The 12,627-nt window shown below is 35.8% G+C and overlaps 1 protein-coding gene across 1 annotated transcript; it reads right to left on the bottom strand.

Moving 5' to 3' along the window:
* Positions 1–641: 641 nt before the first annotated feature.
* LOC144425811 (uncharacterized) lies at positions 642–12,161 on the bottom strand. Its single transcript, XM_078115497.1, has 12 exons — positions 11,964–12,161; positions 10,739–10,949; positions 9,840–9,946; positions 9,512–9,584; positions 9,271–9,403; positions 8,941–9,106; positions 4,717–4,885; positions 4,298–4,395; positions 2,298–2,369; positions 1,529–1,684; positions 1,068–1,230; positions 642–990 (listed from the first exon to the last, which is right to left on the bottom strand). Exons 1-12 carry the CDS (start codon positions 12,063–12,065, stop codon positions 872–874), a joined length of 1,569 nt encoding a protein of 522 aa, XP_077971623.1. The 5' UTR covers positions 12,066–12,161; the 3' UTR covers positions 642–871.
* Between the last annotated feature and the right edge of the window lie 466 nt (positions 12,162–12,627).

The raw sequence follows: 12,627 nt of genomic DNA, 5'->3' as shown, positions 1-12,627 counted from the left end.
TCATAAATAAAACGCTGTCTCCAACTTCTTAAAAATTTTTGGCTTCTTATAGCCCGGTGCGCCTTATGTATGAATAAAAACCCTATTCAAGCAATTTATTGACAATGCCACATATAATCCAATCATTCCAATGCGCCTTATGGCCCATAAAATACGTATTTGGATCCATATACGGATTATACCAGAATAAATCTCATCCCAATCTGCTGTCTAAGTGGTAACATCGTTACAAAGTTTTGGATCGCTCTAATTATTGGTTTGCCATGCCGAGGATTGTATTAAATGTGCACAAGGTGTATCCTGTAATCAGTGTTATGTATACAAGCGGGCGCTCCCTATCACTCGGCCTGAGTAATCGACATATTTGGTATTTCTCTAAGGCGCGTTAGCTTATTCCCTAATAGCAGATATTTGGGGCGCTGATTTACTGCTTCTGTCTGTAGCAATGCATTTCAGGGCATTTTATTCAATTTTTCCTAATCTGTTGTAAATTTGCACTTGATGATTTGGGCAAAAGTGGTTTTTAGACGATGAAGTCCATTTCGGTAGAGGTTGGTCATAAATTGTATCCGCAGATAATTTAAAATAGAACGAAGAATTCGCACGTGTCTGAAATAATGAAATCCAGCTTCATCTTTTTATATGTATTTATTACAACGTCATTTGATGAAAATATCGAAAACATATTATCATCATTTGAGGCCAAGGGTTCGCAACGAATCTCCGTTTTCAAATTCAATTGAATACGAGTGCCATAGCCAGGCCATGAGTTTTAAAAATCATTTTGGAAACTATGAACAGGTTATATTTTCATCATCATATTTTCATTAAATAAAAATTTTCTAACAACTTTGACAATTGCACGTTTATTTTATTTAGTTTCGGCCATTTTTTTCAATTCTATACGTTGAATCTTCCCTGTAGCTGATTTTGGAATCTTCTTAACAAACTCAATTCCACCTCTCAGTTGTTTGTAATCAACCAGTTCGCCTGAATGATGGTGAAAAGTTCTTTATAATTACAAAAAATTTGTAATGTTTCCATATGTCAAATTATGTGACTCCTACCTTTCACAAAAGCATCCACGCCGTCTTTGGTTAGATTATCAACCTTTTTCACGACAAAAGCTTTTGGAAGTTCACCTGCATAAGTATCAGAGATTCCAATAACTCCTACATCTTCGACTTTGTGATGTTTCAATATGACACTCTCTAGCTCTGCAGGTGACACCTGAATCAAACGTTACATCGAAATCAAAAATCGTTCACCCTTGAAAATCAAAACACGACAAATTAAGACAATCTTGCATACCGACAGACATACTTTTTAAGACTGTAGAACCGCAAAATCTCACGCAGTGGAAAGCGGTAAATACCCATTTGAACCTATTGAACAGTAGAAAATTCCCTCCATAAAAATGATCACAACAGTCCTGGCATAAGGATTAGTGCTTTCATCAAATTGTCTTTTCATTTTTGGCAAAACTGTAACTAGAAAATAGACTGCCGTTCTCACAATATACCTATACCTGGAAGCTTTTGTACTTGATGACTTCTTTGATGCGATCAATTATATACAATATCCCATCATTATCAACATATCCGATATCACCTGTGTGCATCCATCCATCTTTCGTAATAGTTCGTGCTGTTGCATCTGGGTTTCCCATGTATCCTTTCATGACCTGCAGAAAGCAGCACTCTCCACTATTTCGTTTTAAATATGAAGACTGTATATGAACAACTTTTTCTAAGCGAAACATAAATTTCGAAAGCTACTTGGGTTGCATTGCTATTTGTACCATAATTTATCATCCTTTCATGAAAGTAGGTTATGGATTTATAAAAACAGGTCTAAGGAACACCCAATAAGCGACAACTCGGAATAAAAATGTTTTTTTATGTGGTTTTTAATTCATATAAATTTGATTGTGATGTTGGAAAATTAGATGCTATCATAACTTGATGGCATTTATCTTCAAATAATGTTTTCAGCATAAAAGGAAAAGCTTTCCTGGTACAATTCGAGGTTATTCTCAGCAATAACAAGTATCAGCATTAATTCGTTGTAAAATTTTATTCTAAATTACAATCAAACTAGATACATTACAAATATGACTATACGGAATTTTATAAGCTGTAATGGGCAAGTCTCTTTTAACCATTTTGAATGATAATTTTGATATTAAAAAACTTCTATGCCAAGTGACTTTTATAAAACTGGCTACTCACAATAAAAGTTCTACATCTTCGCTTCGGTACTTGAAACAAGTAACAAACAAACCTATTACTCTATACCTGAGGTCCTTGTGCAAGAATTTCTCCAGTCTCATTTTCAGAAAGTTCCTTTCCCGTTAGCAGATCAATTATCTTTAATGCGAAAATTTGAATATTTTAACAGAGAATTGAACTGATTTTACGCAGTTTATGAATGTATAACATATATATATACATCTGAACAGGGCAATCTTATCTTTATAATGATTTTTGTGAAGGACTAGTTTTCCTTTCAAGGTTTAATATAATGGTGATGTTATGTTGCACGAGAGTACGCATTGTATTGCATTGCGGCTGTTGATCCAGTAAATTACGATTCAATTACTACAATTAAAAACAAAAAAAATCGATTCACATGAAAAACTGAAAATTTATGAACAAGAGAGCAATGCTCGAATATATTGACAAAAAAGCCAGAATGAGTTATTAATGGTATCTAATCTACTCCAGTACCTGTGCATGCCGTATTCTTCTCGACTTCGACTGACCAACAGGTCGCAGCGAACTCGGAACCGCCACAAAATGCGCAAATTTTAATTTTTATGACGCCATCACAAACAAAAAAATGACTGCCATAGAAACCACAGAATTTTCCGAAACAAATAAAAGTCTTCTAGCAACAAAAACAATCTTCAACAAATTAAAATTGCAAAGCAATTGGCCCAGTTGTTGAAAAGAAAAGCGATATTTTCACAACAAAAATAACAACATGACAAAGAATTATCAGTGGAGGTGTCCCAATCCATTCTCAATGCTTTTGCGCTAGTGGAACCGTATGCGTATTACGCAAGGATGCTGTAGCAGGAATAAAATACCGCCAAAAGGTAGTAGTAATGGTTTCTAATCTACTGCATCAACTGTGCCGTATTCTTCCCGACATCGATGTTGCAAACTGCTTGTCTGAGGAAGTCTGATTTTGGTCAGACAGGAATATATATATATATTTGTGTTAGTGTGCATGAAAAAGAATACCAACAATAACTAAACGACCCATATGTCCATTTCGTGTCCAATTAGTGAATTACAAGTTCTTGTTCATCTATTGCTCTAAGACAGTAGTTCTCAACCTTTTATGGCCCGTGCCCCTTTCCGGCGGCTTTTTGCACTCGTGGCCCCCCTGTTTGCCATTCCAAAAAACTAGACATGTTGGATTGAATTAGGTTTTTACGACCTTTTACGGAATGCAAAAACAAACCACGGATAAAAAAGTCCAAGCGTTTTAATATACAATCGAAGGGAATCTCGCGCTTGAGACTGTCAGACGAGATTTCTTATGTTAGGCACCGTCTTTGATATAGTCTGACGAATGTCACTGTCAACATCAAGACGGTTTTCTAGATTTTGTTTCTTCCGACAGAACCCCGATCTTGGCCAATGTTGCTTTCTTGTCAAATCTACCTCGCTTGGCAGCCCGGAAACCGATGTCAACGTGTCTCACCGGGGGATGATTTTTGTCACTATGGATTAGGAGTTTATATGGACGTAATAATTGCTCATTACATACGAGCAATGCAATCATTGAACACATTCTCTGTCATCTCGATTTACTTTGGTAAAGCCAAAACCAACGTAACTGTCGTATTTTGGGCATTAGGAATTTACATATGGGTTTTTGCGTCCATAATACGATACTGAAGGTTACTCGCAGTCTAGTGAATAGTCCGTCTACAGGTTAGACGGCCTACTAGCGAACTATTCTGATTGGTAAATTTTAAATTCATCAAACAATTCACGCACAGAATACACCCTGTGATGGCAAATAACCTATTCAGGTAAGGAAACTGCGGCGAAGTCCTGAACGGAAAATTTCGTTTTGAAAGAAAAATATGCAAACAAAGTCGCTTTATGATCAATTATTAGTCTTGTGTCGTGGCCCCTTTTGAACTACTACGTGGCCCTCTTAGGGGGCCACAGGCCCCGGTTGAGAACCACTGCTCTATAACTTCACAGTTAAGTTTATTATCACCATTAACCACCTATCATATTATGAATGATTGTGAAATATACTTGATCCTACTCACCTTGACCTTCGTATTTGGGCAAATGTTTCCAACGCCGTCAAATAAACTATCTTCTCCGAAATGGAAGGCGATACAAGGACATTCTGTCATTCCATACGCTTGATAAATACAAGTGAGTAATCCTGTTTTCTGTTATCTCGTTTAATAATCATTTTTTAGGATTAATTCGAATTTCATTTTGTTGTAGTTGCTACCTAGATGTGGCACTTTTCTTAAAATAGGTTCAAACGTCTGGGTGGCAGCTTGTACGCATATATGTATTACACTAAATTAGTGTAGGACGATGGTGGCCATTTGGCTCTTGCACAGACCAACCTTTTTTAATCTCTATTATATTAGTATAACACCGTAGTGTATATCCGAAACTTTGTGAGTATAATTAGTTTGAAAATACACTTTCTGTATTATCTAACATTTACCTGGTCTTATGATGACATCGAACTTTTGTGCTATTTTCTTTAATATGTCCTGAGAAAGTGCTGCCCCTCCGCATGCTACTAGTTTAAGACTGGTTACATCGTAATTTGCGATGGTGTCATCGTTAACTAGTTGGATTAGGATTGATGGTACCGTCATAAGACCGGTGATCTAAAACCACAAAATGATATTAGAACAATTCCAATAGGTTGATGAGTATATAATGTACTTAATTCAATTTCAAGGACTCGTACTGTAGTAGACGACGTGGGCTGAATAGAGTCAATTAAACCACTGTCGTACTCCTAAAAACAAATACAGTAGAAACTCTACCTACGAAATTAATTCGTTCCGGAAGCCTCTTCATAAGTAGATATTCCGTATGTGGGGACAAATTTTACTTGTAAATGCCCTAATCCGTTCCAAGCTCTCTCAAAACTAGGACATAATATCCGCATATATTAAAATAATGATTAAAACCCGTAGCAAATACATGTCATTATTCGATTACTGCATAATAAATAAGACAGGGTACACAGGGAAAGAAGAAAGATCAGAGAAATAACGAATTAAAAACCACGAACGGTATTTTTGTTTACCTTTGTCGTTGGCCGTCCAGGCTAAGCGAAGACCGCGGTGAATGAGAAAACAGCGGTCGGGGGAGGTGAGAGAAAGCGTTAAAAGTTGACAGTTGAGAGAGAACGTAAAGTACGAAAATAAGCACACTCACATGAAAATTATAATTTATTCTTTTATATTTTTGCTTTCCTGTTTATTATTTTGCTTTTCTACTTTTATTTTTTTCATCGTTTTATTTTGTTTCAACTGTTACGCTATAATCGTCTCATCACTGAATTTTGTTAGCAACTGAAACTTAGTGAGGGAAATTGCACGTACCCGCGGGAAACAAACTGGCCAGTGCGGTGGCAACTAGTTGCTGGGTGATCTTCAGGGCAACTACCACAGGTTTCATTTTTATTTTGATCACTGAACCAATCGTTGGTTCACACTGGACCATTCGTTGGTTCAGCAAAACGAAAATGTTATTACGCGACCATCGTCATAATCAAATGAGTGAACCCGATTCCCAAATTTCCATCAGCCAATAATGGGGAATTAATACTGAAAATCGTGTTTTATTTTTCGAGTCGGCGCTGATTTAAATACTTCATGTCGGCTGTTATGATTTTATTTTTGATTATAAATTAATACCCCCAAATTAAACTGAACGATATTGTCATCCACGACTCGATAACGATACGAACGATAACGATAAAATCCGTGATTGAAACTAAATATTATTTAATTAGGAACTACTATATACGCTCTAAATTGCAATAAATGAAGAAATTTCTGTCATGTTCGGTCACTATCGAAAAGGAGGATGAAAACAATTAATTACGACAAAATTTCCTTTAAGATTTATTGCCGAGGCCGCACGAACTATCTCGACTAAATTAAATTACCGGATACGATAATAATTTTTATATTATTTTCAATCAAAATGTAATCAATCAAAATGTAAACACATCAAGTCGATGCTAATTGAAATCCCTTCATGTCGGCTGTAACTTATTGACGTGCCTCACAAGTCTGCATTTAATTACGATAAAAATGAAAAAAAAATGGAATGCTAGGATTTGTGCGTATTCGATATTCTTATAAACACGAAAAACGATACTGCAGTGAGTGTAGTTTATATATTATGTGTACCTTACTTTAATTATGAACGTTGTTTCTATTCCAATATCACGATCGACTATTACAGCTGATAATGCGGAAAATCCTCTGATGCCTCTACTAGACTACGGAGCTTTACAGATTTGCATGAAGGTATCCGTGGCTAAAAATCTTGGCCTCATCCTCTATGGTTCAAACACTGTAATTGGACATGCTTCGAACGAAGCAGTTGCGCAGACAATTGGGTTCGTTTATGCACCTCTAAAGGTTGGAACGAAAGTTTGTCGTGCAATAAAGTTTGGTGTTGTGAAAAATCAGTGTGCGGACATCATACTGGGCTAAGCTTTTCTGAGCAATCATCAAGAAGTTGTCTTCAAATTCAACGGAGACTCCTTGTGCGTTCGTAAAAAGGTCTGCAATTCAGCTAGCGCCAAAGTAAGTGAACCTTTACGTATTTTTCGATTTATTGACGATAACTGTAAGCGCATTGATGTCAGGTCTAGAAATGACAGCCTCGATGATCTAAAGTTTATTGAAGATGAAATTGAACGTTTGTTGCGGGAAGGCATTATAGAACGGTCAGAGTCGCCGTGGCGCGCTCAAGTATTTGTCACGTTGGACCAAAGACGTAAAAACATCTTGTTATTGACTATTCACAAACAATAAATAGATACACTGGTTTTGACGCATATCTCTTACCTCACATAAACAATAAAATTAACGAGGTTGCCGAAGGAAAGATCTACAGTACTAATGATTCACGTTTGGCCTATCTCCAAATTCCTATTTCTGGCACCCTTGATTAGTTAGATAACGTCAAAATTTACGGGGACTCGACTGGAACATGATAAACGGTTGAAAGGCTTTATAAATGCTGCGGAGCGGCAAGTTTGACATTAAATAAATAAATTTGTATTTTCAGTGACTGAGCTGCAACTTCTTGGGAGTTTGGTATCACATGGCAAAATTCGACCAGATACTGATCATAAGCAGCCTCATATTAATCTTAAACCACCCTAAAAGGAAAATATTTTGAAACGTTGCATGAGATTATTTGCCAACTATTCGAAATGGATATCTAAATTTTCCGAAAAATATAAGCTATATTCAACTAATACACGGTTTCCATACAGAGACGAAGCATCATCTTCTTTTAATCAGTCGAAAGCTGATTTGTTAAAAGCGTGATTGGGAATAGTATATGAAGATGAACCGTTTGTTATTGAGTGTAATGGGTCCGAATTTGTCCTTGCAGCCATTTTGAGTCAAAGAGGATGGCCGGTCGTCTGTAACTCTCGAACACTCAGTAAATCGGAATTAAGGCATCCTGGTGTGATTGTTAAAGATGTAAGAAAAAGGGAATATCTTTTGCATGGAAAGAAGTTAAATTGATAACAAATCAAAAAGCTCTAGCCCACATTTTTTGAAAAAATCATAAAAGTAAAATCAAAATTACAATTGTGGAAACTAGAACTTTCTGTATTTGACTAATAAATTGTCCATCGCCCGGGTGAAAAAAATATGGCATTAGACGCATTGTCAAACATTTGTGCTAGCAACACTTGTTGCACCATGGGTCACTAAGTTCATGCTCGATTGGGTCATCCTGGTTTGTCGATTACCTCATTTTATACGCTCTAATTCTTTGCCCTTTTCAGTTGATACCGCAAAGAAGGAATGTGTTAATTGTCGACAATGTGCCCATATAAAATGGGAGGAAGTTCTACCAGACGATCTTCATGCGACAAGATCACTTCTTTGCACCTCCACTTTGGAATCGGCTTTGGAATGGCGGTAATATACTTCTACACAAGTTCGTACGAGCGAAAAGTGACCCGATTTGTGAAGTAATTGAACTTCTTGAAGCTAACATCAAATACTTGTTAATACGTTATCTTGATGGTCGAGAATCCTCCGTTTTAACAAGAGATCTGGCGCTACTCCCTAAAACTGTACAATCGGATGGCAAGCAATTGGAAATTGAAAAGTCTGAACCCGTATCGGATTCATCTCATCAGGATGCGCCATCCAGTTTTGAAAATTCTGATTCGAAGAACGATGACACAATTCCTTCTGATTACTTAGTTGAAGTAGCACACGGAACTTCTTCTTCAATGAAGAAGGAAGGGATGTCTATTCGTCGGTCGAGTCGTCTGATCGTTATGGAGACTGGGCCTGGTCATTGAGAAATTTTTGAATTCCTTCATTTCAGATTAATGTTTCAGTATTGAGTTAATATTATACTTTTATCAGTTGGTGAAGATGTGGTGATTGGTGAGCCTGCTGACTTATACTGTTCGTCCTTTGGTTTGTGCTGCTTTGCGACTCTTAGTTGTTTGCGACTCTTAGTTGACGCTTGAGCTGATAAAAGCCTAGTTTACGAGCTTGTTTATTTCTATATTAGGTTCATCACATTATGTTAGTACCCACCCATAACTTTTTATCTAACAACAACAAGGCACAAATTTTGGAAAGAGACTGTAGGGTAGACCTTTTTTAAGATACACACACAAATATATTTCCTTATATTTCTATCGCTGTATTACCTTATATTTTTCAATCGCTCGTAGCATAGTCTCCGTATCAAACTCTTTCTCCAAAACAAGCTTTTGTCCCATAGATAGTGATCTAATTAACTCCCAGAATCCACCCGCATGATACATTGGACGGTCCGAGTATGAAATATCTGAGGTTTCGTGTTGTACTCTGTCACTGAAATATTAGATTTGACATTATATCGGAATCTATACATTGGTTTCAATCGTTCTGCAAAAACACCTTTTTTATTAAACAAATATTATCGTGGAATTAATATTCGATTCATGCCATTATGTTTCCAGCATGCTAGAACTACCTGCTTATCAGAAAAAGCTCACCGAAATATCAAGAAGGAGGATGTTAAATTCCTGTGACCTAGCATAACGCTTTTTGGGAGACCCGTCGTTCCACTAGAATACGGCAATATAGCTACATCTTTGTCAGCGTTGATAGCAATGTGCTTTGGGAAATCTGGAAAAAAGAAATATCACATATGGATAGTGATATGAATGGATAGTGATACTACATTGGAATATAGTGATGAAATTTATAAGTAAAATGTTTTGTATATAAACAAACCTGCACTATATTCGTCACCAATCATCTCACTCATTGTTATGAATTCATTGCTTTCTCCAATGATAAACATTTTCTAGAATGAATAATATATAAAATAATATAAACATTTATGAGAAATTAAATAAATATACAACAGAAATATACATTGTACATAAAAACGTCTGAAAATTTCAAAAAGATGTCATCGGTGTGGCTTCACTGCACTAGTATTTCTTGCATAACGTATGCAAATTAGCGTCACATGGAATAAAAGTGGAGCAGCTTACTACAAATAATAAGTGAGCCTATTGTAATGAGCAAAGATACGTTTATATCTGATGAATGCTACCTCTAAAGAATCAGTTTTTCTCTGGACTTCCTTCATTGTATTCAAGCAGTCTTCGTGTACAAACACCATCTTTGGTTTTGAAATTTGAAATTGCTGTAATATTTCTCCTGTAAAATATATTTTTGTCGTGATTTTCTCAAACAGAAACGTTCATAATAGCAGTTTAATATGCTTTATTTATTTCGTTTTTAGAATAAATTGATTTATTTTTTCTTTTGACAGAGAATAAAAAACATTTGTAGGCCTACAAATACAACCATGCTGAGTTGAAGGTTTGTGGGTAAGTTATTTTTGAAATTTGTCCTGTTAAAGCCATCAAAAATCATTTCATGGCTCAATTTTCCCACTTTGCTACACATGTCCCACTATTCTGAGTTATATTGCGGTAGAAACTAGTGAGAGCAATGAAAATCAATAATTATGTTTGTATCCTATGTGATGAAGGATTGTTTCAAACCAGTGTCTTCAAGAATGTCATGCTCTATTTGTCCCACGTTGCTACACTTGTCCCACTGTTCTGAGTTAGTGTAGATATATATTGTGGTGTAAATGGTGAAGTGAACATATGGAGTAAATTCATGTTATATGTTATGTTAGGATAGATATAATTCTTTGTTAGATGATATAATATTCATATGAAGTGATATTCATTCATTAATTTTCGACGAAAGCTGAAGCGCAACAAAAATCAGATTGCTTAACGGACGCAGTACAAAATCATAGTTTGCGTGTTTGAAAGCTATACGCAAAGCCTAATCCAGGAAAATGATATATAAATGTAAGATAATATATTTATTTTTTACGCGGAGATGCCAGTTAGTACTGGTTTGTATTGTACATAAATCAATAATGTGAAATAAATCTCGGATCAGGTCAATTTTGAAGCACCAAATACTTACCTACGCTATACGCAGGGTTACAAGGAGTGACAACACCGCCGCAGGCAAGGATACCCAACATTGCCACTGGGAACTTGAGTGAAGAAGGAGAACAAAGGCCAACAACATCACCTTTGCCAAGTCCCGCTTTATGTAAATACCCAGCACAGTTTCTTGATTGGTCATAGACTTGCTTGAATGTTAACGACTTTCCACCGATTGAATTGTCAACCTGGATAAAATTTATTCTATGTTCAGTGATATAATATTCTCTGCGTTACTAAACAATAGCGAGAATACTTAAGCAGTTAACTCTTGGTGCGCAATGGTTTGTTGTGCTTCACATGATCAAGCGCTTCACATGATGACAGCACTCATAAACACCAATCTATTCGCATGTCTGGCAAGTACTTACAAAAAGATCTTTTCACTGTGTAAGTTCACTGTGTAAATGACACACGTTAATAAATAATATTATAATGTAAACAACAATACGATACACATAAAATGCTTATATTATTTCAATAATATTATACAAATGCGGATCACACATTACTAATCAGGTAAAAGTTAGCTTGCCTCTTTTTCAAGGTGACCAAATATGAAAATACATTAATCTGCGGAAACATATGTGTCACTTGAGTGGAATTATTGTATAATAAATCAAGTATGAAATGTGCATATATTCCTGACTTGCTTAACATATTGCGAGGCTTCACATGCATAATCAGATGCAAATTTAGTATTTTTGAATATTATAACGCGAGCGGCCATACAAATGTTGAATAAATTTCATGACTGGAATGCCATGGACGTCGACTTTGAGAATGGCTGGAAATTTTGCAATTTATACTTTCTATTCTACACCCTATCGCGCTTCAGGCGCTCATTTCGAATTTTCGGTGTTGTCTGAAACGCTTTCCCTCTATTATCGATCGTGAAATGTTACCTAATTCGCATAATTCACACACCAACTTCTTATGTAAAAAAAAGTCAATATTGACCATGCATGCCGAGTTACCGACCACATGGCCTCGATAGACCTAACCTCTGTGAGTGGATGTAGAATATCCATCGTGATACTATTGTAAACCTATTATCGTTTAATCAAATTCCCTAAATCATCTGAAAATTGAACAACAATCTATATTATATGTTAACTATATATATATGTCAATATCTATATTATATTCCGTTGGGCAAGTTATATTGGAATTTTGATATTTCCTCAATAAGACTTACTTACCAAAGCAATTTTATCTCCAAGATCTTTTATTTGGTGAAAAACAAATTCTGATAATGATTTTTCTGAAAGTTGTACATCTGGTAAATGACTTCTGAACGGCATGATGAACCTAATTTACAGTTCTATTACGAATTAGGCAAATAAGTAGTGAAAAGTACCCTTAAATGTTCGTTTTAACCCTGTCAAATTGGTGTTCGCCTAGTCTGGAGATTCCTTCAGCCTTTATTACTTTTAACTTTACAATTAACGCAGTCAAGTTCAGTGACATTTGCAAACGGAAAATTTCAAAAGGAAAATATCCTAAATTCTAGTACAATCGGGGCGCATTATTTTCATAATCCAGCCTTGAAAGTATAATACTACAATTCCTGTATGTCCCATTATCCTAAAGCAATTCTTCGCCAGTATTGAATATTTCACTGAATAAAGAACTACTGGCCTGTAATGCAAACTTCAAAAACTTGCACAATAACTCATGGGTATTGATTAATACAGAGATAAACAGAAAATGCGAGATTTCAAAATCCATACTATTTTAACGATATCTGCATCATCATCGCGTTTTTTTATATGCCAGCAGTGATGTAGCAATTTTTTTTCAACAAAAACTCTGTCAATGATAGATCGCGTGATCCGGTTACCTGTTTGCTTAAGCCGTGTCCTA

The sequence above is a fragment of the Styela clava genome, chromosome 8 (assembly GCF_964204865.1).
Source record: "Styela clava chromosome 8, kaStyClav1.hap1.2, whole genome shotgun sequence".
Taxonomy (NCBI): domain Eukaryota; kingdom Metazoa; phylum Chordata; class Ascidiacea; order Stolidobranchia; family Styelidae; genus Styela; species Styela clava.
This window is presented reverse-complemented; position numbering and strand designations above follow the sequence as displayed.

Excerpts from the sequence above, each read along its gene's own strand:
- LOC144425811 (XM_078115497.1), bottom strand. The coding sequence starts at position 12,065 with ATGCCGTTCAGAAGTCATTTACCAGATGTACAACTTTCAGAAAAATCA. Across the intron at positions 9,585-9,839 it reads GAAAAACTGATTCTTTAGAG|AAAATGTTTATCATTGGAGA; the intron begins GTAGCATTCATC and ends TATTCATTCTAG. Across the intron at positions 991-1,067 it reads CGTGGATGCTTTTGTGAAAG|GCGAACTGGTTGATTACAAA; the intron begins GTAGGAGTCACA and ends ACCATCATTCAG.